Source organism: Bos javanicus, chromosome 22 (genome assembly GCF_032452875.1).
Source record: "Bos javanicus breed banteng chromosome 22, ARS-OSU_banteng_1.0, whole genome shotgun sequence".
Taxonomy (NCBI): Eukaryota; Metazoa; Chordata; class Mammalia; order Artiodactyla; family Bovidae; genus Bos; species Bos javanicus.
The window spans coordinates 772,300-798,259 of NC_083889.1; the positions used below are offsets into that span (position 1 = coordinate 772,300).

Sequence of the window (25,960 nt, forward strand, 5' to 3'; positions counted from 1 at the left end):
ACAAAATCTCCGTTACCATAAATACCACAACAATCAACAAACTGAAGGCTGTTTGCCAGACATGCATTCCTTGCACGAATCACCTCTTTGACAATGGACCACCCTCTCCTAAGTAATCTGCTGAATAAGCCAAAGCCAGATCAAAGGAGTTCCAGCTGGTGCATTCAAGTGTGTGGTTCCAGGCAGAACAACCTGGTGCCTGTATGGTGCTAAGTACCTGAGGCAGGGCCTGAGGTACGAGACATTTAGCAACATGTTGGGATCCAAAAGTATACGCCAGAACTAAAATATACTGTCCTTTATTTTCCATTAAAAAAAAAATGAAGGTGAAATAAAGACAAATGATAAGTAACAACTGATAATCAATGTGTTGTTACCAAACTGACTATAAGAAATGCTAAAGGAAGCTCTTCAGCCTGAAGGAAAGATCTGGATCTTCAAGAAGGAATGAAGAGCACTCTAAAGAGCAAATACACAAATAAATATGAAAGACCATCTTCTTTGTCTTAATTTCTTTAAAATATTACTTAAAAAGCAAAAATTATAAAACTAAATTATATCACTGGTTGTTTTTTTTTTTTCCTGAGAACTACATTTCCCAGCATCCCTCATCAGCAGGATTCTGATTTAGACTCAGAATGGGAGGCATTCAATGTGATTCAGAAGCAGAAAATAGAAAGTAGAAGTCATTACTGCACCTGCAGATTTTTGGACAATCACATGAACTTCAGAAACAGTAGACATGAGCTTTTGCCAGGGTCTTCTCAGACCACCCCCTGAAGATGATATATTTTATGGCGATGAGCAGCATAGATCACCCATGGCCATTTTAAGGGTCGCTATACTTTCTTATTTCCTGAATGTTAGTTTAACATTTGTTGATTTATACATCTGACAGATGTAATAAAGATATACAGAACTGCAGTCAAGAGAACTTGGCCCTTACTTCTTTCTTCTTTTTTATGTGAAATGTACAATGTTAATTCTAAGGAGACTGTGAAAAGTTAAGGATGTACATTGCAATTTCTATATTGAAATATTAAAGACGTATATTTAGCAACCACTAAAAAATGAGTGGCGAGTGGCCAAGAAGAGCTACCCCACGTCCAAGGTCAGGACCAGCGGCCGTGAGGAGATACCCCACGTCCAAGGTCAGGACCAGCGGCCGTGAGGAGATACCCCACGTCCAAGGTCAGGACCAGCGGCCGTGAGGAGATACCCCACGTCCAAGGTCAGGACCAGCGGCCGTGAGGAGCTACCCCAAGTCCAAGGTTAGGACCAGCGGCCGTGAGGAGATACCCCACGTCCAAGATCAGGAGCAGTGGCTGCGCTTGGCTGGACCGGCCGAGAGGAGATATCCCACGTTTGGGGTCAGAGAAACCCCAGTAGGATGGTAGGCACTGGAGCAGCTGTGAGGAGATACCCTACGTCCACGGGCAAAGGAGAAGCACCAGCAAGGTGGTAGGAGAGGCGAATTCACACTTAGAATCAAACCCCATTCCCGCCAGAGACGCTCAGAGGGCTCAAACAAACCTTGTGTGCACCAGGACCCAGGGGCCCCACAGAGACTGAGACAGAACAGTGTTTGAGCCTGTCCTGTGGAGGTACAAGTCAGTGGTGGACTGTCACAGGGACAGGGGCTCAGGTGCAGTCGACCTGGGTATGGCTAAGCCCTCTTGGAGGAGGTCGCCATTAACCCCACCACAGAGCTGCCAGAACTTACACGGAACTGGAAAATAGACTCTTGGAGGGCACAAACAGAACTTTGTGCACCAGGACCCAGGAGAAAGGAGCAGTGACCCCATAAGAGACTGACTCAGACTTGCCTGTGAGTATCCAGGAATTTCCAGTGGAGGCGTGGGTTGGTGCTGGCCTGCTGCAGGGTTGGGAGCACTGAGTGTAGCAGTACATGCATAGGATCTTTTGAAGGAGGTCACCATTACCTTCATTACCTCCACCATAGTTTGAAAGTGAAGTCTCTCAGTCATGTCCGACTCTTTGCGACGCCATGGACTGTAGCCTACCAGGCTCCTCCGTCCATGGGATTTTCCAGGCAAGAATACTAGAGTGGGTTGCCATTTCCTTCTCCAGGAGATCTTCCCGACCCAGGGATTAAACCTGGGTCTCCTACATCTCCTACACCACAGAAGTCATTCCACCATAGTTTGGCCCTAGATAAATAGCAGGGAGGGAACACAGCTCCAGCCATCAATGAAAAACTGGATTAAAGATTTACTGAGAATGGCCCCACTACTCAGAATAAGACCCAGTTTCCCCCTCAGTCAGTCTCTCCCATCAGGAACCTTCCGTAAGCCTCTTATCCTTCTCCATCAGATGGCAGACAGACTGAAAACCACAATCACAGAAAACCAACCAATCTAATCACATGGACCACAGCCTTGTCTAACTCAATGAAACTACTACCATGCTGTGTAGGGTCACCCAAGACAGACAGGTCATGGTGGAGAGTTCTGACAAAATGTGGTTCACTGGAGAAGGGAATGGCAAACCACTTCAGTATTCTTGCCTTGAGAACCCCACAAACAGTATGAAAAGGCCAAAAGATAGTACACTGAAAGATGAACTCCCCAGGTCAGTAGGTGCCCAATATGCTACTGGAGATCAGTGGAGAAATAACTCCAGAAAGAATGAAGAGACAGAGCCAAAGCAAAAACAACACCCAGTTGTGAATGTGACTGATGATGGAAACAAGGTCCGACGCTGTAGAGTAATATTGCATAGGAACCTGGAATGTTAGGTCCATGAATCAAGGCAAATTCAGTTCAGTTCAGTCGCTCAGTCGTGTCCAACTCCTTGCGACCCCACGAATCACAGCATGCCAGGCCTCCCCATCCATCATCATCTCCCGGAGTTCACTCAAACTCACGTCCATCAAGTTGGTGATGCCATCCAGCCATCTCATCCTCTGTTGTCCCCTTTTCCTCCTGCCCCCAATCTCTCCCAGCATCAGAGTCTTTTCCAATGAGTCAACTCTTCGCATGAGGTGGCCAAAGTACTGGAGTTTCAGCTTTAGCCTCATTCCTTCCAAAGAACACCCAGGGCTTATCTCCTTTAGAATGGAGACTGGGAGTGGTCAAACAGGAGATGGCAAGAGTGTGAACATTGACATTTTAGGAATCAATGAATTAAGATGGACTGGAATGGGTGAATTCAACTCAGATGATCATTATATCTACTACTGTGGGCAAGAATCCCTTAGAAGGGATTCTTCATCATAGTCAACAAGAGTTCAAAATGCAGTACTTGGATGCAATCTCAAAAACAACAGAATGATCTCTGTTCATTTCCAAGGCAAACCATTCAATATCATGGTAATCCAAGTTTATGGCCTGACCAGTAATGCTGAAGAAGCTGAAGTTGAATGGTTCTATGAAGACCTACAAGACCTTCTAGAGCTAACATCAAAAAAGATGTCTTTTTCATTATAGGGGACTGGAATGGAAAAGTAGGAAGTCAAGAAACACCTAGAGTAAAAGGCAAATTTTGCCTTGGAGAACAGAATGAAGCAGGGCAAAGGCTAACACAGTTTTGCCAAGAGAACACACTGGTCATAGCAAACAGCCTCTTCCAACAACACAAGAGAAGATCTACACATGGACATCACTAGATGGTCAACACCGAAATCAGATTGATTATATTCTTTGCAGCCAAAAATGGAGGAGCTCTATACAGTCAGCAAAAATAAGACCAGAAGCTGACCGGCTCAGATCATGAATTCCTTATTGCCAAATTCAGACTGAAATTGAAGAAAGGAGGGAAAACCACTAGACCATTCAGGTATGACCTAAATCAAATCACTAATGATACACAGTGGAAGTAAGAAATTGATTTAAGGGACTAGATCTGATAGACAGAGTGACTGATGAACTATGGATGGAGGTTCATGACATTGTACAGGAGACAGGGATCAAGATCATCCCCAAGAAAAAGAAATGCAAAAAAGCAAAAAGGCTGTCTGAGGAGGACTTAGAAATAGCTGTAAAAAGAAGAGAAGCAAAAAGCAAAGGAGAAAAGGAAAGATACACCCATTTGAAAGCAGAGTTCCAAAGAATAACAAGGAGAGATAAGAAAGCTTTCCTCAGTGATCTGTGCAAAGAAATAGAGGAAAACAATAGAATGGGAAATACCAGCGAAAATTATACAGAGTGAAGTAAGCCAGAAAGAAAAACACCAATACAGTATACTAATGCATATATATGGAATTTAGAAAGATGGTAACAATAACCCTGTATACGAGACAGCAAAAGAGACACTGATGTACAGAACAGTCTTTTGGACTCTGTGGGAGAGGGAGAGGGTGGGATGATTTGGGAGAATGGCATTGAAACATATATAATATCATACATGAAACGAGTCGCCAGTCCAGGTTCGATGCATGATACTGGATGCTTGGGGCTGGTGCACTGGGACGACCTGGAGGGATGGTACGGGGAGGGAGGAGGGAGGAGGGTTCAGGATGGGGAACACATGTATACCTGTGGCGGATTCACGTTGATATATGGCAAAACCAACGCAATATTGTAAAGTTAAAAAATAAAAAAATAAAAATAAAAGGTAGAATCTTAAAAAAAAAAAAGAAAATTAGAGATACCAGGGAATATTTCATGAAAAGATGGGCTCGATAAAGGACAGAAACAGTATGGATCTAACAAAAGCAGAAGATATTACAAAGAGGTGGCAAGAATACACAGAAGAACTATACAAAAAAGAGCTTCACAACCCAGATAATCACGATGGTGTGATCACTCACCTAGAGCCAGACATCCTGGAATGTGAAGTCAAGTGGGCCTTAGGAAGCATCATTACGAACAAAGCTAGTGGAGGTGACAGGATTCCAGATGAGCTATTTCAAATCCTAAAAGATGATGTTGTGAAAGTGTTGCACTCAACATGCCAGCAAATTTGGAAAACTCAGCAGTGGCCATAGGACTGGAAAAGGTCAGTTTTCATTCCAATCCCAAAGAAAGGCAATGCCAAAGAATGCTCAAACTACCACACAATTGCACTCATCTCACACGCTAGTAAAGTAATGCTCAAAATTCTCCAAGCCAGGCTTCAGCAATTCATGAACCATGAATTTCCAGTTGTTCAAGCTGGTTTTAGAAAAGGCAGAGGAACAGAGATCAAACTGCCAACATCTGCTGGATAATCAAAAAAGCAAGAGAGTTTCAGAAAAACATCTATTTCTGCTTCATTGACTATGAGAAAGCCTTCGACTGTGTGGATCACCATAAGCTGTGGAAAATTCTGAAAGAGATGGGAATACCAGATGACCTGACCTATCCCTTGAGAAACCTGTATGCAAGTCAGGAAGCAAGAGTTAGAACTGGACATGGAACAACAGACTGGTTCCAAATAGGAAAAGGAGTACGTCCAGGCTGTATATTGTCACCCTGCTTATTTAACTTATACGCAGAGTACATCATAAGAAACACTGGGCTGGATGAAGCACAAGCTGGAATCAAGATTGCTGGGAGAAATATCAATAGCCTCAGATATGCAGATGACACCACTCTTATGCCAGAAAGTGAAGAAGAACTGAAGAGCCTATTGATGAAAGGTAAAGAGGAGAATGAAAAAGTTGGCTTAAAGTTCAACATTCAGAAAACGAAGATCATGGCATCTGGTCCCTTCTTCATGGCAAATAGATGAAGAAACAGTCGCAGATTTTATTTTTTGGGCTCCAAAATCACTGTAGATGTTGACTGCAACCATGAAATTAAAAGACGCTTACTCCTTGGAAGGAAAGTTATGACCAACCTAGTCAGCATATTAAAAAGCAGAGACATTACTTTGCCAACAAAGGTCTGTTTAGTCAAGGCTATGGTTTTTCCAGTAGTCATGTATGGATGTGAGAGTTGGACTATAAAGAAAGCTGAGCACCAAAGAATTGATGCTTTTGAACTGTGGTGTTGGAGAAGACTCTTGAGAGTCCCTTGGACTGCAAGGAGATCCAACCAGTACATCCTAAAGGAAATTAGTTCTGAATATTCACTGGAAGGACTGATGCTGAAGCTGAAACTCCAATTCTTTGGCCACCTGATGAAAAGAACTGGCTCATTTGAAAAGACCTGATTGATTGATGCTGGGAAAGACTGAAGAGGGAGGAGAAGGGGACGACAGAAGATGAGATGGTTGGATGGCATCACCGACTCAATGAACATGAGTTTGAGTAAACTTGGGAGTTGGTGATGGACAGGAAGGCCTGGTGTGCTGCAGTCCATGAGTTGCAAAGAGCCAGACACGACTGAGCGACTGAACTGAACTGAAAAAATGTGCAAACAGATACAATTTAAGAGTCAACAGAGACATTAAAATGGAATTCCTGAAAAAATCCAATTAATCTCTCCTACCTCCCTAAAAGGGAAGAAAAAAAAAAGTAGGGGAAAAAAAGTCCCAATATGTAGCCAATAGAAACCATAAGGAAAAATGGTAGAGCTAAATCCCAGCCATGTAAATATTATTAAACTAAACTTCCAAATTAAAGGCTGAGATTGTTAAAACTGCATTGCTAGACGAGGCCCAACTATGAAGCGATACACTTTAAATATAAAAACATCAAAAACTATAAAACATTGCTGACCTAATAGAAAGAAAATAAAAACAGCAGAAACCATATTTGTGGATAGGAACACTCAATATTGATATCAAATCACCAAAACTAATCTATAAATTGACTGCAATCTCAGTCATAATCCCAATAGGCCTCTTTTACAGAAGTTAACAAACTGATTTCTAAATTTTATACTGGAATGCAAAGGATCTAGGATATTTAAAACAGTTTTGCAAAAGAAAAACAAAGCTGAAGTCTTAAATTACCTGAGTTTAAAGCGTAAAGCTAGAGTAACCCAAACAAGATGGTATTACGATGACAGATAAAGAGGCCAAAATAACAGAATAGCAAGCTCAGATATAAACCTGTGCTTACTGGGTAATCGATCTTTGAATTAGTGCCTCTATAGGTTCCAAATCAATTGGGGAAATAAGTCTTTGCAACAAACAATGTGGGAACAATCAAATATTCCTACAGTGAGAAAATGAGCCTCAGTCCTTCACACAGTATATAAAACTTAATTTGAGACAATTCTAAATATAAAATCTAAATCCATGAAGCATGTAGGAGAATACTGTCTGTATAACCTGGGAATGAGTAAAATTTCTTAGACAAAATTCAGAAAGTAACTGCCATTAAAAAAAATAAAACAAAACACTGATACGGTAGACTTCACCAGAATTTAAAACTTGATTCTTTAAAAGATACCATACAGAATATTAAATTAGGCTGACTACAGACTGAGAGAAATTATTTCTAAAACATATCTGCAAAAGGGCTTATAACTAGAACATAGGAAGAATTTTTATAACTTAATAATAAAAAGATAAAAAAATAAAACAATGTGGGAAAAAGATATGAACAGACATTTAACAAAAATATACAGTTAACCCTTGAACAATATGGGGGCTGGTACCCCAGCCCCCACCTAGTTGAAAATCCCTGTGTAACTTTACAGCCGGCCCTACCTGTATGCCATTCTGTATCCTCATTCAACCCATCGTGGACTGTGTTGTACCACAGTACTGTATTTATTGAAAAAGATTCAAATATAAGTGGCCCCACAATGCTCAAACCTGTGTTGCTAAAGGTTCAACTGTACGAACAACCCATAAGCACAAGCAAAATTGCTCGATTTAATTAATCATCAGGAAAACATAAATCAAGACCAGAATGAAATACCCACCAGAAATGAAGACAACTTCCAACACCAAGAGTTGGCAGCGATGTGCAGCAGCTGGAATTCTCTTACACTGCTGACTGAACGTAAAAGTGGTACATCCCTTTAAGAAGAGGTCTAGCAGTGTCTTAGAAACTAAACAAGTCACCTTCCGATCCAGCAATTCCACTCCTAGTTATCACCCCCAAAGAAATGCAAACATGTGTCTACAAAAAGGCCTGTACACGTGTTCACTATAGCTTATTCACAGTAGTAAAATAACCAGAAAAAACTGAAAGACAAAGGGATAAATTAATATGTCAATACGATGCTTCATATCAGGAAGGTACCAGAATCTTGAGGAAGAAGGAAAGAAAGTATAGTTTGAAAATAATCTCTCCAGGTGATTCTGACAAACACCACCTAGAAGAAAGATATTCCATGTTAGAAATAATCAACTAACAAATGAGTTTTAGAGAATAATTTATATGAAAACATTTTCTCATGAAACGTGAAGGTCAAGAGTTGACCATCAAGATGCATTTCTAACAGTTCTACTGTGGAAATTACAGAGCAGGATTGTGGGTACAGGAAGGAAGGGTATGGTTTTTTCACATATTTAGCCCAGAATCAAAGGATAACTTTGATATCACTTTGCTGTGACTTACATGGTTTTCTTGGGAAACATATTTACTTTTTCAAATATAACTTTATTTGACCAATGTTAGTATTTGTTTATTAGTGGCTGAGTCCACACAAACTGCTAGTGCCCTAAGACCTGAATGTGTGGTTAGAAGGTGGAAGACTTGTTACTATAACTTATAACTTACCATAAAGAACTGATGGTAGAAAAGTGAAAGTGATAGTTGCTCAGTCATGTCTGACTCTTTGCAACTCCATGGACTTACAGTCCACTAGGCTCCTCTGTCCATAAGATTCTTTAGGCAAGAATACTGGAGTGGGTAGCCACTCCTTTCTACAGAGGATCTTCTCAACCCAGTAATCAAAACCAGGTCTCCTGCATTGCAGGCAGATTCTTCACCATCTAAGCTACCACAGAAACTCACTGACTGTAACTATTCATCAAAACAGCTTCCACCCATGAGGTCCACAAATGTCCACAAAGGTAACTGTTAGGAAATCACTTTCAATTAACAAAATACCTAATACATCACAGAAATAGTATTAAAGATCTTGACATTTTTTCCAAGACCATTTAAAATACTACATAATTTCAAATAATACATGTTCATACCAACAAGCATATGCCCTATGTGAAATGTGAGTAGCATCTACAGGAGGGAAAATCAAACATCAACCATTACAAAGATGCATTAAAAGAAAAAATTTCAATAGCAATCTTAAATGATAATTTCAATTTACATGGTAATTTTAAGTCCAGGAGAGAAATAACAGTATTCTTAACACTGTGCACAGACAGATTGAGAGTCCACTACAGTTCATCAGTAAAGGCATTGCCAAATTTCCAATAATACCCTGTATGTGTGAAAATTTGAACGCCATGTCCATCTTTCATAAATAATTTTATAATAATTTTAAATTCAGATTTAAAATTCCCCAAATCATCATCATCATCCTGCAACAAAGGTTAATTCAAGGAAGGAGATGAAATGATGTGAAGTCAAACAAAAAGCACTGTGGCTATAATGCTACCTCCTACCTTACTGGTTATTTATACTTCTGTCATCTAGGTTTTCTTTTACACATAAATATAATCCCTGTTAAGACACACATACACACTTACAGCTCTAACTATAGTGGTGATGAACAGTGAAATAAGATTTTCTGCTTACTAGTAGAAATATTAGCCCTAAAAGGTTTTTAGTTTGCAAGCAAATGTGATTATCAAGACCGAACGGAAAACTCAGTGGTGAGCAGCGTGTGTGTGCACACCGGATGCTAAGGACACAGCCTGAGCACTGACCTTGTGCGCCTGCATGAGCACGTGGATGACACCAGGGGCGCCGTGGCACCAATGCACCAGGCGGTCTGTCTCATTGCTTAGTGATGACGGGTAATTCCCAGATCGGAATCTTTTGTGGCGCATATAGTCAATACTAGGTTTCACCATTTCTGTCAAGGTTTCTTGGTCCACTTTTGCTGCTGGCTTTTAAACAGATAAAAAATTTAATTAATTTTTCCAAAAGTTTTTTTCTTTTTTAACCTATATTGTGGCTAATATAGTTAAGCATCAATTACCTAGAATACTGAGGAACATATAAAACTAGAATTAATTTACCTCTCTGGTTACTTAAGGCCTGGGCAGACTTTTGCATCAATGCTTGCTGAGGCTGCAGATGAAGCTGAAGGCTGTCTGCTGGGGATTCCCTCTTGCTCAGGGGAGGCCTTCAACTGACTGGATGAAGCCCATCCACAGTGCAGAGAACAGACTTCTTTACCAGAAGTCAACCTGTTTAAATGTAAACATCACCTATACACCCTCATGGAAATAATGTCTGACTAAATGTCTGGGCACCACAGCCCAGTCAGGTTAACACATAAATTTAACCATCACAGACAGCTGGGGACTTTCATATACCTATATCTGCAAATCTTTTATCTGAGCTGTTTCTGCAAGAGACTTCAATTCCCTATGTGAGGTGGTGAGGCACTGACAGCTGGGCTGGGGGAAGGTGCTGGGGAGAGGCTGGCTGTGGCCACAGCAAGGTCTCCTTGCTGACCGTGGGAACAGTCATGAAGCCCCGCCTCCAGTTCTGTGCTTCACTTCAGACTCATCTATACCTGGCTTTCTGGAGTTAAAAGAACTGGGTTCACTCTTTCAGTCTACTTCCTGTTATCTCTAGTCACCTCGCTGTGCAGGGTGATCCCTGCAGAGGCCCAGGTGGGCTCCACAGAGATTTTCAAAGATGCCCTCCTGTGGCCCAGACTCAGTCTCCACCTGCATACATGTCTGGCACTGCATTTGAGAGCACCTTAAATTCCTGAGTGCGGGGCTTAAATTCCTGGCTTGCTTCTTGCTGGCATCCTCTTCCGCAGGCAGCTTGTGCAACCATCCTGTCCTCTCCGGTCGCCTATTGTTTCTTTGTTCCTTCATCTATTCTCAGTCTACATACTTGTCTAGTGGGGCTACAGAAGTCTCCAAGTCTCATCAAAGAAGCTGGGTGTCAGTTTCTGGCTTTCCTTGATGTTTTGACATGATTTTCAAGAAGAACTGTTCTTTATTCTTCATTGTAAAAGTGGAGTTCAGTTCAAGTGATATTTTGAAAGTTTTTGTGTATGCTGTTCTGTGGTTTCAAATGAAACCACACGGGAGCCCCCGCAGGGTCAGGCTGGCACCACTGGGGAGAGGCATGCACGGCCAGCTTCACGAGACCAGCTCTGGCCCATCATTGCTTAGTGATCAGGAAGAGAAGGCTGACATCAATTTCTAAATAGCATCCTTTACAAAATAGTGTCTCTATGTTTGTCCCTTTAAAAGTAGGTGAGTTGAAAATTTTATGATTTGTGATTCTCTCAAGGAACCCCCTCATCTCTAGCAAAATTAAACACCCAAAACTAAATTATTGGTGATTTTCTTATGATTATGTTCCCCCTAAAGGTTCAAAGGCCACTGTTATAAATGTTTTTCTGAGAAAATAGAGAAAAACAGACAATCTACCAACTGTCTAGAACAAAATTGCCATTTTAAAATGAGACATGGAATTCTGGCTGCTTGGGAACATGTCTGAACTAAGACAAAATTCACAAATTGGAATACATAGATGTTTTACTTTCTACAATGATAACCAAATATACTTAATCACCAGAGAAAGAAGTTCTAGTCCTGGGCAGATAGGAATTTTCTATTTTCCTTTAGTGAGTACCAGCATGATGCAAAAGATAAAAATAAAAAAGGAATTTTTAAGTAAAAATTTTAAAAAGGAATATACGGGCTTTTAATTAAAAAGATCTAAATTCTAATCCATGTTCCTTGACATACTAGCTTTGTAATTTTGAATAAAAAAAGTACTCTGTTATGGGTGTGGTAGAATAAAAAAAGGCTTAATTGGAAAAAAAAAAAAAAAAGTACAGCCAGACCTTGTTTTATTGTGCTGCACTTGTGTTTTTAAAAAACTGAAGGTTATGGCAACTCTGAATCAAACAAGACTATTGGCACCACTTTTTCCAACAGGATTTGCTCATTTTGTTTCTCTGTGAAACATTTTGGTAATTCTCACAATATTTCAAACTTTTTCATTGTTATTACATTTGATATAGTGATATACGATCAGTGACCTGTGATGTAACTACTGCAAAAAGATTACCACTCACTGAAGTTTCAGATGATAGTTTAGCATTTTTTAGCAATAAAGTATTTTAAAATTCAGGTATGTACATGTTTTTTTAAGGATCTAATAATAGTACTGCACGTTTTAAATAGACTACACTATAATGTAAACATAACTTTTACACGCACTGGAAAGCCAAAAAATGTATGACTTCCTTCATTGTGACATTTGCTTTCCTGCAGCAGTGTAGAACTGAACCTTCGATGTTGCTGAGGTCTGCCCACAGACGAGGGGCTCGCAGGCCATAAGGCTGGAAGCAGGCTGAAGCAGTATTTGGTGCAAAATCTTTGACTATCTGATGGAAGTGTCAGTATGTGATTCAGCAGACAGGGGTGATTCAGAGACAAGATCATAACCACAATAATAAACTACTTAAAAATTTTCAACACAACTGATACCAAGTTGGGGTTATTTGAATATGAAAAAGCTTCTGCCCTAGTCTGCATTCTAGAAGCCTTTTCTGCTTCTTGAAGGTTTTCCCCAATTAAAAGAGCAGGGAAAAATGGACAGAAATAAAGTGTGGGCCACAGACACCGTATCCAGCACAAAACTGCACACTGAAGTACTCTCTCTCAGGAGGTCCCTGCTTGAGGATCCATGATTCTTATTTCATTTCAGCCTGCTTGGTTTGTGGTAAAATTTCAGTTCCTATTCTCGATTCAATCTGGTATTTTATAATGTGGTTACTACACTGGTACTACAGACTGTCACTCACCTGCATTAACATGTAGTAGATCCCGGCCATGCCATGGGCTGCTCCAACATACTGCTTCCTGTGCCACTGATACAGCAGGGGACAGCGCTCTACCTTCTTCTCTTCCTTGGACAAAGCTTTGCCCGATTCAATGATAGCATTGACTACCTACACAGATGATGATACAGGTAAGTCTAGAAAACTTACATCTAATCTGTTTTACTTTAATTAACAATAACAGCATGTCTTTATATACATAGATCACTTAATCTGAAAATGTTTAATCTTTAATACATAGATTACTTAATCTGAAAAGAGAAGCACCATTATCTTTATTAATCAATAAATACAGTCAGGGAGAAATCAGAAGACAATCTCAGAGTAGAAAAAGATACTAAGAAGCAGAACCAAGAGATCAAAAGGTCTTTGTATGGACAGTTTACTAGAACCTAGAAAAACTTCCTATAAAAACTGTCCTGGACTACTTAGACTCAATATTTTCCCCCAAAAGGCAAGTACAGTTGGTCCTCCATATCTGCTGTGGGTTTCACACCCGTGGATTCAACCAACCTCTGAAAAAAATATTGGGGAAAATATATTCCAGAAAGTTCCAAGAAGCAAAACTTGAATTGGTGGCATGGAGACAACTGTTTACACAGCATTTTACATACATACATACCATACGGTGTTAGGTATGAAAAATAATCTAGAGATGATTTAAAGTACACAGGAGGATATGCATAGCTTACATGCAAATACTATATCACTTTATTAAGAGACTTCAGCATCCTGGCATTTGGTATCCAGAGGGGGTCCTGGAATCAATCCCCAGCAGGTACTAAGGGATAACTGTACACCCACCAATGCTGGAGGAACTGGCTTTATTTATGAAAGATTACAGCAACGAGTTTGCTGCAGGATTTTAGAATGACTATGTGGCAAAGTAGTATTTAACTGTTTCCTCATATCCTCTCTCCCCTCATACTTTTGGTAACAGGGCTCCAAATTTTAGTGAGATATATCGCCTCAGAGATACAGACAGGGGGACACAGTCATCTGACAGAGTTCTAGAAGTAGGATGTGCGCACAGGTGAGGTGGGCAACTTCTGGTTCCTCCACGTCCTCACCACCCCCTGGGCTGGGGGCTCTCAGTGCCGTGCAGATAAGGGCATGGCCCAAGGATAAGGCAGAACAAGAGAGAAGCTGGTCCCTAGCCATATTCACCTTGATTGCCTATCAGTTCAGATACCTCATGAAAGAGAAATAAACATTCTCTCTTCTTTAAGCTAGTGTTTGGTTCTAGTAAAAACAGCTGAATTAATACAAACTTAAATTAAAAAAAAAAAAATCCCCAGAAGAAAAAAATAAAAGAGCTATTTATTAATTTTATGAGAGGCCTTAGGAAATTACTCTTACCTAGAAGCAGAGTCCAGCTACTACTATAGCTCTATGCTAGCAGACAGGCTGCCTGATGGAAAGGAGAGGACTCCCCAGCCCACGGCCCCACAGTACCTCTTTGATAGCTGACTCACACACAGCGCCTGGACCTATCTCCGTGTTCACGTAGAGTAAGGCGTACAGATAACCTGCCCGTCCATAAAGCAGCTCATCAGGAAGGTCTGAATCTCGACAGACGATGGTTCTCTGGAGTTGCAAAAGTCTACCCAACAAGAAAAAGTCTGTTTTCCCAGAGAATGTCTAAAATACCTCTTCCTGCAACTGCAAGTAACCCTATAACTTTAGGAATTATCCGTTATTATTTTTCATTTAAAAGTGATTTTTTAAAATATCAAAAAAGACGGAAAACAACAAAAACTTCCACTACAAAACCAAACAAAAGCTTCTCTCTCAGATATCAAAATTAATAATAACACATCTTGCTGTTCAAAAGTTCTACATTTACTAATATATCTAAACTTTATAGGAATATATACATATAAGAGAAGATACTCAGTTTTGAAACCCAGAATTAAAAGTGATTAGAAATTTTAATAAAAATCTTACTAAAATGTAGCCAATGGTTGAGAAATAGCTTGAGTCACCCCATGGTTAACTAACATTAACTGACCAGCACATGCCAGACACTTCACTAGACCATGGCAGTGAGTTCTGATTCAAAAGAGAATATAAACCAATACATGCAATAAAAACTTACATTCTCTGTATTTCATAACAACTGAACCAAAGAATAACTCAGTATTATAGTGAGTTATTATATATAGTCTTATAAGCTAATTTTCATGCACTGAAGGCAACCAAAAATTACTTAGGAAAAAACATGTTTACTCTCTTCCCTCAAATTAAGACAAACACATGCTTGGATAGAAAAGGAGCAAACAATCCCAATATTGAAGGCTCAAGATTAATTTTCAAACTTTTTTCTACTTGGAGAGAACTATTTGCAAGAGCAGGCGAATTAAAAGAGACACTGATGTATAGAATAGTCTTTAGGACTCTGGGGGAGAGAGAGAGGGTGGGATGATTTAGGAGAATGGCACTGAAACATGTATAATATCATATATGAAACGAGTCGCCAGTCCAGGTTCGATGCACGATACTGGATGCTTGGGGCTGGTGCACTGGGACGACCCAGAGGGATGGTATGGGGAGGGAGGAGAGAGGAGGGTTCAGGATGGGGAACACGTGTATACCTGTGGCAGATTCATGTTGATATATGGCAAAACCAATACAATATTGTAAAGTTAAAAAATAAAATTAAAAAAAAAAGAGTGTAAATAAACTGCATTGGATAAATTGCAAAAAAAAAAAAAAAAGAGAGAGAAAGTCATTTTCATTTTTTGAGTTTCTTTCAACATCAATACTGAGAATTTGGAGAAAGCACTTCCAGTAGTAAAAACTCACTTTGTGATGCATTCCTGGGACTCACAATCACTTTTGAGTTTATGATAAACAACAGCTCCAACGGCCAGGGGCCCAGCATCTCCACAGAGGAAAGTGACCCTTCGGCCATTCAGATTCCGAAGTGTTCTCTTTACGTAATCCAGGGATCGGAGCAAATAGGACTGGTCACAGGTGACCCGGTACAACTGCAGGTACAAAAGGGCTATGCCTGGAACAGTCCCCCGCCCAAAAAAAGACAAGCATTATAGCCTTTCCTTTTTATCATCAGGACATTAATTCACAATCACATGAAACTCCTACACAAAGTCTACACTTCTGAAGGGGTAACATTAAAAAAATCACATATGATATGTTTCTTAAAAATAAGGGGGGAAAAACCCAGGGTAGAAATAAATTCAGACAAGTTTAAATGGTGCCAATTGCTCTAACATAATGATTCAGTAACTCCTAGATAAGGGAAATGTAAGACTTCCCATTCATTCCCCTTCAATTTTCATTTGTCTCAAGGTTGTACTTATTTTCCTTTGCTAACTTGGGTCCTCTTCTTCTTAATTCTCATATAATAATGTCCTCCTCCTATATCTTATGCCAAATTACACGATTGCTTTTCTGAATTTTATACCCTCTTCTTTCCAATACCTATTTCTCACAATTTTTCAATTTTCTTTAGTGACCAACCAACCAGTTATCCAGCTCATCATTTATGGAAGAGCCACATGATGAAGTTTAAGGTAGTGAATTCACAAGACATAGCTGTCACCTACCCAACTTTCCTGTGTTAGATTAAAGAACAGATCTGGTTACTCAAGGGAACCAGAGAGGTGTCTTTTTCTGAAAATCGAAGGAGGATGAACTATATGGCTTCTAAGGCGGCACGCATTCCTGGGCTCAGGAAGTCAATGTGACGGCTAAATAATATATCAATCTGTATAAACATATACCTAATAAAATATACTCAGGAAAAAGTATTTAAAAAAACTGATATGCTGGTCAAAAGGCCAAAAATAAATCTATTAATGTTTGAATTGAGGTTCACTAATATTCTGTTCTTTATCTGATATCCTATTTTTATTTTTTACTTTTCTTTTAAATGTCTCAAAATAGGTAGCTTCTCTCTTCTTTAATTTTGCTATTCAAGATATCCTAGTTCCCTTTGAGATTAACTCTTAACACCCACATATATTTTTTGAAAAGTCCTTTTATCATTATCCATTGTTTTTATAAGTCATTGTGTCAAACAGATAGAAAAGGAGCACATTAATAAGCCCTAAAAAGATCCTTCCATATGATTCAATTATGATTTCGAGTGTGTGTTTTCTGTATTCAAAAACTGAAATTATAAATATATAGAAAACAAGTTCAATACCAACAAATTTCAAATATAATAATCACTATAAAAGGTTCACCAGTACTTCCTTACTGACTCAGAAACCCCTAAAAATAGGATGACGATCTGGCCAACCTATGAACCCAAAGATCTATGGTTATATATATTCAAATCTTAAGTATTTTAAAGTAAATGACGACAGGCAAAGTATAAAAAAAGAAGTCATCATGACATTCTTCCCCTGAATACTTCAGTATGAAAATCTAAAACATACAAACCTTTTCTTAGAAGCCAAATTAACACTGTAGCTATCAAAAGTAAGATTGAGCTATGTTTATTTTTTTTTCTTTTTAGTAAATCTTTACATCAGGTTCGGCACTAGTGTTAACCTTGCTTCATAAAACAATGAAAAGTATTCCTTATTTTCCTGTTCTCTGAAACAGTGTAAGAGTAGCACTGAGATTCCCTGTTCTTTAAAAAACAAAAACACTGACTCTTTTACTGTTTATTGTTCATTTCCTCCAGTTTTATGGAGGTACAATTGACAAAAGATGTCCTTTTCACTATAGGGGACTGGAATGCAAAGGTAGGGAGTCAAGAGATATCTGGAGTAACAAACAAATTTGGCCTTGGAATACAGAATGAAGCAGGGAAAAGGCTAATAGAGTTCTGCCAAGAGAACACACTCACATAGCAAACAGCCTCTGCCAACAACACAAGAGAAGACTCTACACATGGACATCACCAGATGGTCAACACCAAAATCAGACTGATTATATTCTTTGCAGCCAAAGATGGAGAAGCTCTATACAGTCAGCAAAAACAAGACCGGGAGCTGACTGTGGCTCAGATCATGAACTCCTTATTGCCAACTTCAGACTGAAATTGAAGAAAGTAGGGAAAAGCACTAGACCATTCAGGTATGACCTAAATCAAAACCCTTATGATTATACAGTGGAAGTGAGAAACAGATTTAAGGGACTAGATTTGATAGATAGAGTGCCTGATGAACTATGGATGGAGGTTCGTGACATTGTGCAGGAGACAGGGATCAAGATCATCCCCAAGAAAAAGAAATGCAAAAAAGCAAAATGGCTGTCTGAAGAGGACTTAAAATAGCTGAAAAAGAAGAGAACCAAAAAGCAAAGGAGAAAAGGAAAGATATAAGCATCTGAATGCAGAGTTCCAAAGAATAGCAAGGACAGAAAGAAAGCCTTTCTCAGTGATGAGTGCAAAGAAATAAAGGAAAACAACAGAATAGGAAAGACTGGAGATCTTGTCAAGAAAATTATACCAAGGGAACATTTCATGCAAAGATGGGCTCAATAAAGGACAGAAATGGTGTGGACCTAACAGAAGCAGAAGATATTAAGAAGAGGTGGCAAGAATATATAGCAGACCTGTACAAAAAAGATTTTCATGACCCAGATAATACGACAGTGTGATCTCTCACCTAGAGCCAGAATCCTGGAATGTGAAGTGATGGAATTCCACTTGAGCTACTTCAAACCCTAAAAGATGATGCTGTGTAAGTGCTGCACTCAATATGCCAGCAAATTTGGAAAACTCAGCAGTGGCCACAGGACTGGAAAAGCTCAGTTTTCATTCCAATCCCAAAGAAGGGCAATGCCAAAGAATGCTCAAACTACCACACAATTGCACTCATCTCACATGCTAGTAAAGTAATGCTCAAAATTCTCCAAGCCAGGCTTCAGCAATACGTGAACCGTGAACTTTCAGATGTTCAAGCTGGTTTCAGAAAAGGCAGAGGAACTAGAGATCAAATTGCCGACATCCGCTGGATCATCGAAAAAGCAAGAGAGTGCCAGAAAAACATCTATTTCTGCTTTATTGACTATGCCAAAGCCTTTGACTGTGTGGATCACAATAAACTGTGGACAATTCTGAAAGAGATGGGAATACCAGACCACCTGACCTGCCTCTTGAGACACCTGTATGCCGGTCAGGAAACAACAGTTAGAACTGGACATGGACCAACAGACTGCTTCCAAATAGGAAAAGGAGTACACCAAGGCTGTATATTGTCACCCTGCTTATTTAACTTCTATGCAGAGTACATCATGAGAAACGCTGGACTGGATGAAGCACAAGCTGGAATCAAGATTGCTGGGAGAAATATCAATAACCTCAGATATGCAGATGACACCACCCTTATGGCAGAAAGTGAAGAGGAACTAAAAAGCCTCTTGATGAAAGTGAAGAGGACAGTGGAAAAGTTGGCTTAAAGCTCAACATGCAGAAAACTAAGATTATGACATCTGGTCCCATCACTTCATGGCAAATAGATGGAGAAACAGTGGAAACAGTGGCTGACTTTATTTTGGGGGGCTCCAAAATCACTGTGGATGGTGACTGCAGCCATGAAATTAAGACACTTACTCCTTAGAAGGAAAGTTATGACCAAACTAGACAGCATATTAAAAAGTAGAGACATTACTTTGCCAACAAAGGTCCATCTAGTCAAGGCTATGGTTTTTCCAGTGGTCATGTATGGATGTGAGAGTTGGACTGTGAAGAAAGCTGAGCACCGAAGAGTTGATGCTTTTGAACTGTGGTGTTGGAGGAGACTCTTGAGAGTCCCTTGGTCTGCAAGGAGATCCAACCAGTCCATCCTAAAGGAGATCAGTCCTGGGTGTTCAATGGAGGGACTGATGTGAAGCTGAAACTCCAATACTTTGGCCACCTGATGCGGAGAGCTGACTCACTGGAAAAGACCCTGATGCTGGGAAAGATTGGGGGCAGGAGGAGAAGGGGACGAGAGAGGACGAGATGGTTGGATGGCATCACCGACTCAATGGACACAAGTTTTAGTGAACTCCAGGAGTTGGTGATGGACAGGGAGGTCTGGCGTGCTGCGGTTCATGGGGTCACAAAGAGACGGACACGACTGAGTGACTGAACTGAACTTGTATGTAAGTAGTTTTTTGTTTCCTGCTTCAGAAATTCTGTCTTTCATTTTAGACAGTTTTATTATAATGTGTCTCAGTAAAGTCTTCTTTGACTTGAATCTCTTTGGGAAAGTACAGACATCTTGAACTCTTAATTTCCATCTCTCTTCCCAGATTTTGAAAATTATCAGCAATTATTTCTTTAAATAAGCTTTTACTTTCCCCTGCGCCCTTTTTCCTTCTGTGACTCCTCTAATACATTAGTTGTTTTCGTGATGACATCCCTTAATTCATGTAGGCTTTCTTTACTTTTATTCATTCTTTTTACTTTTTTCTCCTCTGACTAGTTAATTACAAATGACCTGCTTCAAAGTTCATAGGTTATTTATTTCTTGTTGATTCATTCCACTGCTGCTGCTTTCTGCTGCAGTTGTCATGTCCTTTGTTTGTATTCTTCAGCTCTAGGCTTCCTTTTTGGTTCTATTATGTATGACCAACCTAGACAGCATATTCAAAAGTAGAGACATGACTTTGCCAACAAAGGTCCGTCTAGTCAAAGCTATGGTTTTTCCTGTGGTCATGTATGGATGTGAGAGTTGGACTGTGAAGAAGGCTGAGCACCGAAGAATTGATGCTTTTGAACTGTGGTGTTGGAGAAGACTCTTGAGAGTCCCTTGGACTGCAAGGAGATCCAACCAGTCCATTCTGAAGGAGATCAGCCCTGGGATTTCTTTGGAAGGAATGATGCTAAAGCTGAAACTCCAGTACTTTGGCCACCTCATGCGAAGAGTTGACTCATTGGAAAAGACTCTGATGCTGGGAGGGATTGGGGGCAGGAGCAGAAGGGGACGACAGAGGATGAGATGGCTGGATGGCATCACTGACTCGATGGACGTGAGTCTGAGTGAACTCCAGGAGTTGGTGCTGGACAGGGAGGCCTGGCGTGCTGCGATTCATGGGGTCACAAAGAGTCGGACACGACTGAGCGACTGAACTGAACTGAACTGATGTATTGTTTTCCTGTTGTTTATGCATTGTTTTGTATTGTTATATGTATTGTTTCCCTGATTTCATTAAAATGTCTTTCTCCGTTTTCTTGTAGTTCATGAGCTTCTTCAAAAACACTAATTTGAATTCTTTATCAGAGAAACCATAAATCTCCATTTCTTTAGGAGTGGTTACTGGACAGTTATTTTATTATAAAATTCTGAAGTATAAGTGGTATTATGTTTACTTGATCTTTCATATTTCTTGAAGTCATGAGTTGCTGTCTCAGCATCTGAAGATGCAGTCACCTCCTTCAGTCTTTATTGACAGCCTTCAGAAATGAAATGCCTTCGGTCAGCTTTACGAGGGATTCTCAGGCTTTCTCAGAACGTCTCTATGGATATGCCTGTTCCATACTTTTTGTTCCCTGTTAGGGGAGAATTCTTAAGACTGTATGCCTCTCCTAATTCCATAAAGTCCGGCTGAGTGCTGAGTCTCATGTTTGCTTTTCCTAGGGTAGTTGAGGGCTCCTCAAGTGTGTATGCTTTCTCCCAATCCTGCTGGGTTGAGCCAGCTTTCTGCCCATGCTGAATGTCCACAAAGGTTGCACACACTGCCCTCAGGGGCACACATAAGGTGGGTCAGTGTTTGAGTGTGGAATGCAGCATGTTGGAGGCCCAAGGTTATGGTTATGGGCCAATTTGGGGGATCCACAGCGGGTGTCCCCAGTGACTCACGCGCAGGCTTCCTGATGGAGTCTGCAAAGTGGTTAGTGGAACTGTGCCCCTGTTGAATTCTGAGCCCTGGCTGCTGTGCTCTCAGCCTCTCCTTGCCCTTCAGGTATGCAGATCACCTCTGTATTCTGAAAGGGGTGAGAAAGAAGTGGGTGTCCTCAGTAGCTTCACACAGAGTTGCGGAAGCTGGGCACTCACTCACATGTTCTCACTTTCCTCTGCAGGAGAAATCACAGGCCAAGCGTGTCTCTCTTGGCACTGAGCTGTTGAGGACGAGGTGACAGGTGATGTGGGAATTTTCCTCTTACCCTTTTCAATGTGTCCAATCTCAGTTCCATATTTTTTTTCTTTGCTTCAATAATATCGTGTAACTCCTCCATTGGACTCTTGGGTCCCAGAAAGGTACTCTCATTTGTGTGCAATTATCAAAATCAGTATTCTTTGGGTGGAAGAGGGAAACAGTACAGAACTCATGTTACAGCATTTTTATGTCATTCTCCTTGGGATTTCCTGTTCTTTAACTAAAGTTTGGTAAAATTTCCCAGTGAAGTTTTTGGCCAGGTAGTTGATGACATTCTCAAATTTTTATTTGGAATTTTATCTATTTACACATTGTATCTCTTCCAGTGTCAGGTTTCGTAGATTATGTATTCAGAGAATTATCCATTTCAGTTATATTGTGAAATAAATTTATGTAGTGAAAAGTAGTCGTTATTCCTAAAATTTCCTGTTTTAAATTTTCCCAATTTTATTGATGTTTCTATGCCTATTCTCCTATCTGCAAAATTCTGTTCCTAATCAATGTTACTCTATGCTTATGTCCATGTTTCCTTGAATCGTATCTTAGCTAGTCTTCTAATATAGGAGTCAGCAAATTTTTTTTTTTCCCATAAAAACCTAGATAATAAACTCTAGGTTAGGCCTTGAGGACCACATTCAGTCTCTGTTGGGTATTCTTTTATTTCAAAATTCTAGGAATGTAAATAAAAGCCCTTCTTGGTAACAGGCCCGTGAAAAGGCTGTATGCCAGATTTGGCCCATGAGCCATTGTGTGTAAGCTACTACACTAGCAGAGTCCTCTGCAATGCTCTAAATAAAAATATTTTCTAGGTTCTTCTTATATCTTTTGTTATACTTTATATGTTTGGAGAGTGGTAACCTAGCTGGATTTAAAATCTTATCTTCATTTTTAAATCCTTGAAAATCTTGTAGGGTGCTGGTGAACCTCTGAATGTGGCCACTTAGAGGTTTAATACCAAGGTGATTTCCTCCCCGTTGATACTTCTCTCACATACCTCCTCCTCAACTACTGACATCCCACACCACATAGTACATGCGTCACAACTGATGAACTGACACCGATGCATCATTTTCACCAAAAGCCCACCGTTTATACTGCCATACGCTCTTGGTGTTATACATTCTATGGGTTGGGACAAGTGTATAACAAAATGTATCCACCACTGTAGATGATCCAGAGCAGTTTCCCTGTCCTGAATATCCTCTGTGCTCTGCCTGTTCACCTGTGCTCCACCTCTAAATGCATTGAAACCAGTAACCACTTCTACTGTCTTCATAGTTACATATTTTCCAGAATACCATATAATTGAAATCATATAGTAGGTAGCCTTTTCAAAGTGTCTTCTAGAAAAAGTAGAAAGTTTAAGTTTCTTCCATGTCTCTTTCTGGCACACTCCTTTTAATGCTGATGGCACTTCATCGTTTAGATGCACCATTTAGTTATCGCCTTACTCACTGAAAGACATCTTGGCTACTTCAAACTTGGGGCAACTATGAATATGGTTTGCTATAAACACTCATGTGCAGCTTTTTGGTGGGTAATAAAGAGCACAATTACTGGAACGTATAGTAAGAGCCATGTTTAGCTTTGTAAAAAATTGCCAAACCATCTTCTAGTATGGCTGACTATTTTGCATTTCCACTAGCAGTAAATCAGAGTTTTGGTTGTTCCACACTGTCACCAGCATTTGGTACTGTCAGTGTTTTGAAATTTGGCAATTCCCCAATGACATGAGATGTTGAACATCTCTTCATATGTTTTCATATGGTTTACTTGCCATCTGTGTATCTTTTTGGGTGAGGTGTCTGCTCATGCATTCTGTCTATTCTATAAGAGGGTTGTTCATTTCCTTATTATTGGGTTTTAAGAGTTTTTTTTTGTTTATGCTTGGTAAAAATCCTTAATCAGGTATGTCCTTTGCAATTTTTTAAAAATTTATTTATTTTTTTAATTGAAGGATAATTGCTTTACAGAATTTTGTTGTTTTCTGTCAAACCTCATCATGAATCAGCCATAGGACTTTTTCCTGGTCAGTGGCTTATCTTCTCATTGTTTTTCACACAGTAGCTTTTTAAAAAGCCTTATCATTTACAGGGATCTCTCTCACTGTCTCTCTCTCTCTTTTTTCAAATTAAGGCTTTGTGGCACTCTGAATTGAGTAAGTCTGTTAGAGTTATCTTCCCAATAGGATTTGCTCATGTTGTTTCCCAGTATCACATTTTGGCAATTCTCACATTTCAAACTCTCTACCAACGAAAGGATAAAGACTCACTGAATGCTTATGTTAGCATTTTTTTTACCAATATTTTAAAATTAAGGTATGTACATTGCTGGGGTTTTTTTTTTGGACATGATACTGTTACAAACTTAACAGACTAAACATAACTTTTATATGCACTGAGAAACCAAAAATTTATATGACTCATTTTATTGTGAAACTTGCTTTACTGTGGTAGTCTAGAACTGAACCTACAATATTCCCAGGGTTTTGGCTGTGTTTCTTTCACAGACCACATCTTCAGTGTTGTATGTAAAAAGTCAGTTCCACACCAAAGGCCATCTAGGTTTTCTCCTGTATTATCTTGAGGAGTCTTGTATTTTATGTTCAAGTCCATAATCTATTTTGCTAATTTTTTTTCTTTTGCTAATTCTTTTTAAAGTATCTAGATTCATTCTGTGGCATGTGGATGCCCAGGTGCTCTAGAACCATTTGTTGAAATGACCATCTTTGCTACACTGCATTGTCTTTGATCCTGTGTTAAATATTGCTAACTATATTTCTGTGGCTGTATGTCTGGGCTCTCTTCTGTTCTTTCACCAGGACTACACTGGTTGATTATTGCAGCTTATGAGTCTTATAGTCTTAAAAGTCTTATAAATCTTAAAGTTAGATAGTGTTAGTTCTCCATCTGTTCTTTTCCTTCAATATTGAGTGGAATATTCTGAGTTTCTTTCCTCTCTATATAAACTTTAGAATCAGTTTGTTGATATTCACAAAATAACTTGTTGGAATTTTGATTGGGACTGCACTGTATCTATAGATCAAACTGGGAAGAAATGACATCTTGACAATATTGAGTCTTCCTATCCAAGAACATGAAATATCTCACTTTAGTTCTCCTTTTGCTATCTTTAATAAAGAGCTTTGTAGTTTACCTCTCACAGATTTTTATATATATTTTGATAGATTTGTACCTCAGTATTTTGGGGGGATGCTAATGTAAACGGTATTGTGTTCTTTAAATTTCACGTATTCATTGCTGGTATATAAAAAAACAATTTGTAAACTTACTTCATATCCCACAACTTTTCTCTAATTGCTTATTAGTTACAAAAATTTTTTTGTTGTTGATTCTGATTTTCTACTTAGAATGGCTATGACATCTGCAAAGGCAGTTTTATTTCTTCCTTCCAAATTTGCATACCTTTTATTTCCTTTTTTGTCTTATTATATCAACTACAACTTCAAGTATGATGCGGAAAGCAGTAGTGAGCAACATTTTTACCATGTTGCTGATCTTAGCAGGTAAGTTTAAATATTTACCATTAAATATGACATAGTTTTTTTTGTGATGTTCTTAACCAAGTTGAGGATGTTCCCCTCTATTCCTAGTTCACTGAGATGTTTAAATCACAAATAGGCACTGGATTTTGCCAAATGCTTTCTCTGTATTTTACGATGTTATTTTGTTTTCAATTTAATTCCACTCCACTTTCAAATATCACTATAACACTTCTTGGGTAGAGCAAGTATCTTATAATAACAAATTGTTCCTAAATTCATCTTTCTTTCTGTTGTATCTTACTATTGTTCATTTTACTTATACATAACATATACATGGTAGTACGGTCATGCTCAAAATTCTTAAAGTTAGGCTTCAGAAATACATGAATTGAGAACTTCCAGATGTTCAAGATGGGTTTAGAAAAGGCAGAGGAACCACAGAGCAAATTGCCAGCATTCACTGGCTCATGGAGAAAGCAAGGGAATTCCAGAAAAACATCTACTTCTGCTTCATTAACTAAACTAAAGACTTTGTATGGATCACAAAAAACTGGAAAATTCTTAGAGATGGGACCTCCTTACCTGTCTCCTGTCTCAC

General features: G+C 39.4%; 1 protein-coding gene across 2 annotated transcripts in view; it reads right to left on the reverse strand.

Annotated features, from left to right (window-relative positions):
* The window catches only part of LANCL2 (LanC like glutathione S-transferase 2), an 84,204-nt gene that overhangs the window by 15,362 nt on the left and 42,882 nt on the right, over positions 1–25,960 (reverse strand). Inside the window, exons 3-6 of one of the 2 annotated variants that reach the window (XM_061395684.1) lie at positions 15,600–15,807; positions 14,250–14,397; positions 12,759–12,905; positions 9,679–9,861 (exon numbers count right to left, since the gene is read on the reverse strand). In XM_061395684.1, coding sequence (XP_061251668.1) covers positions 9,679–9,861; positions 12,759–12,905; positions 14,250–14,397; positions 15,600–15,807 — 686 coding nt within the window. The remainder of the gene's footprint in view (positions 1–9,678; positions 9,862–12,758; positions 12,906–14,249; positions 14,398–15,599; positions 15,808–25,960) is intronic. The other variant, XM_061395685.1, reaches the window with a different exon arrangement.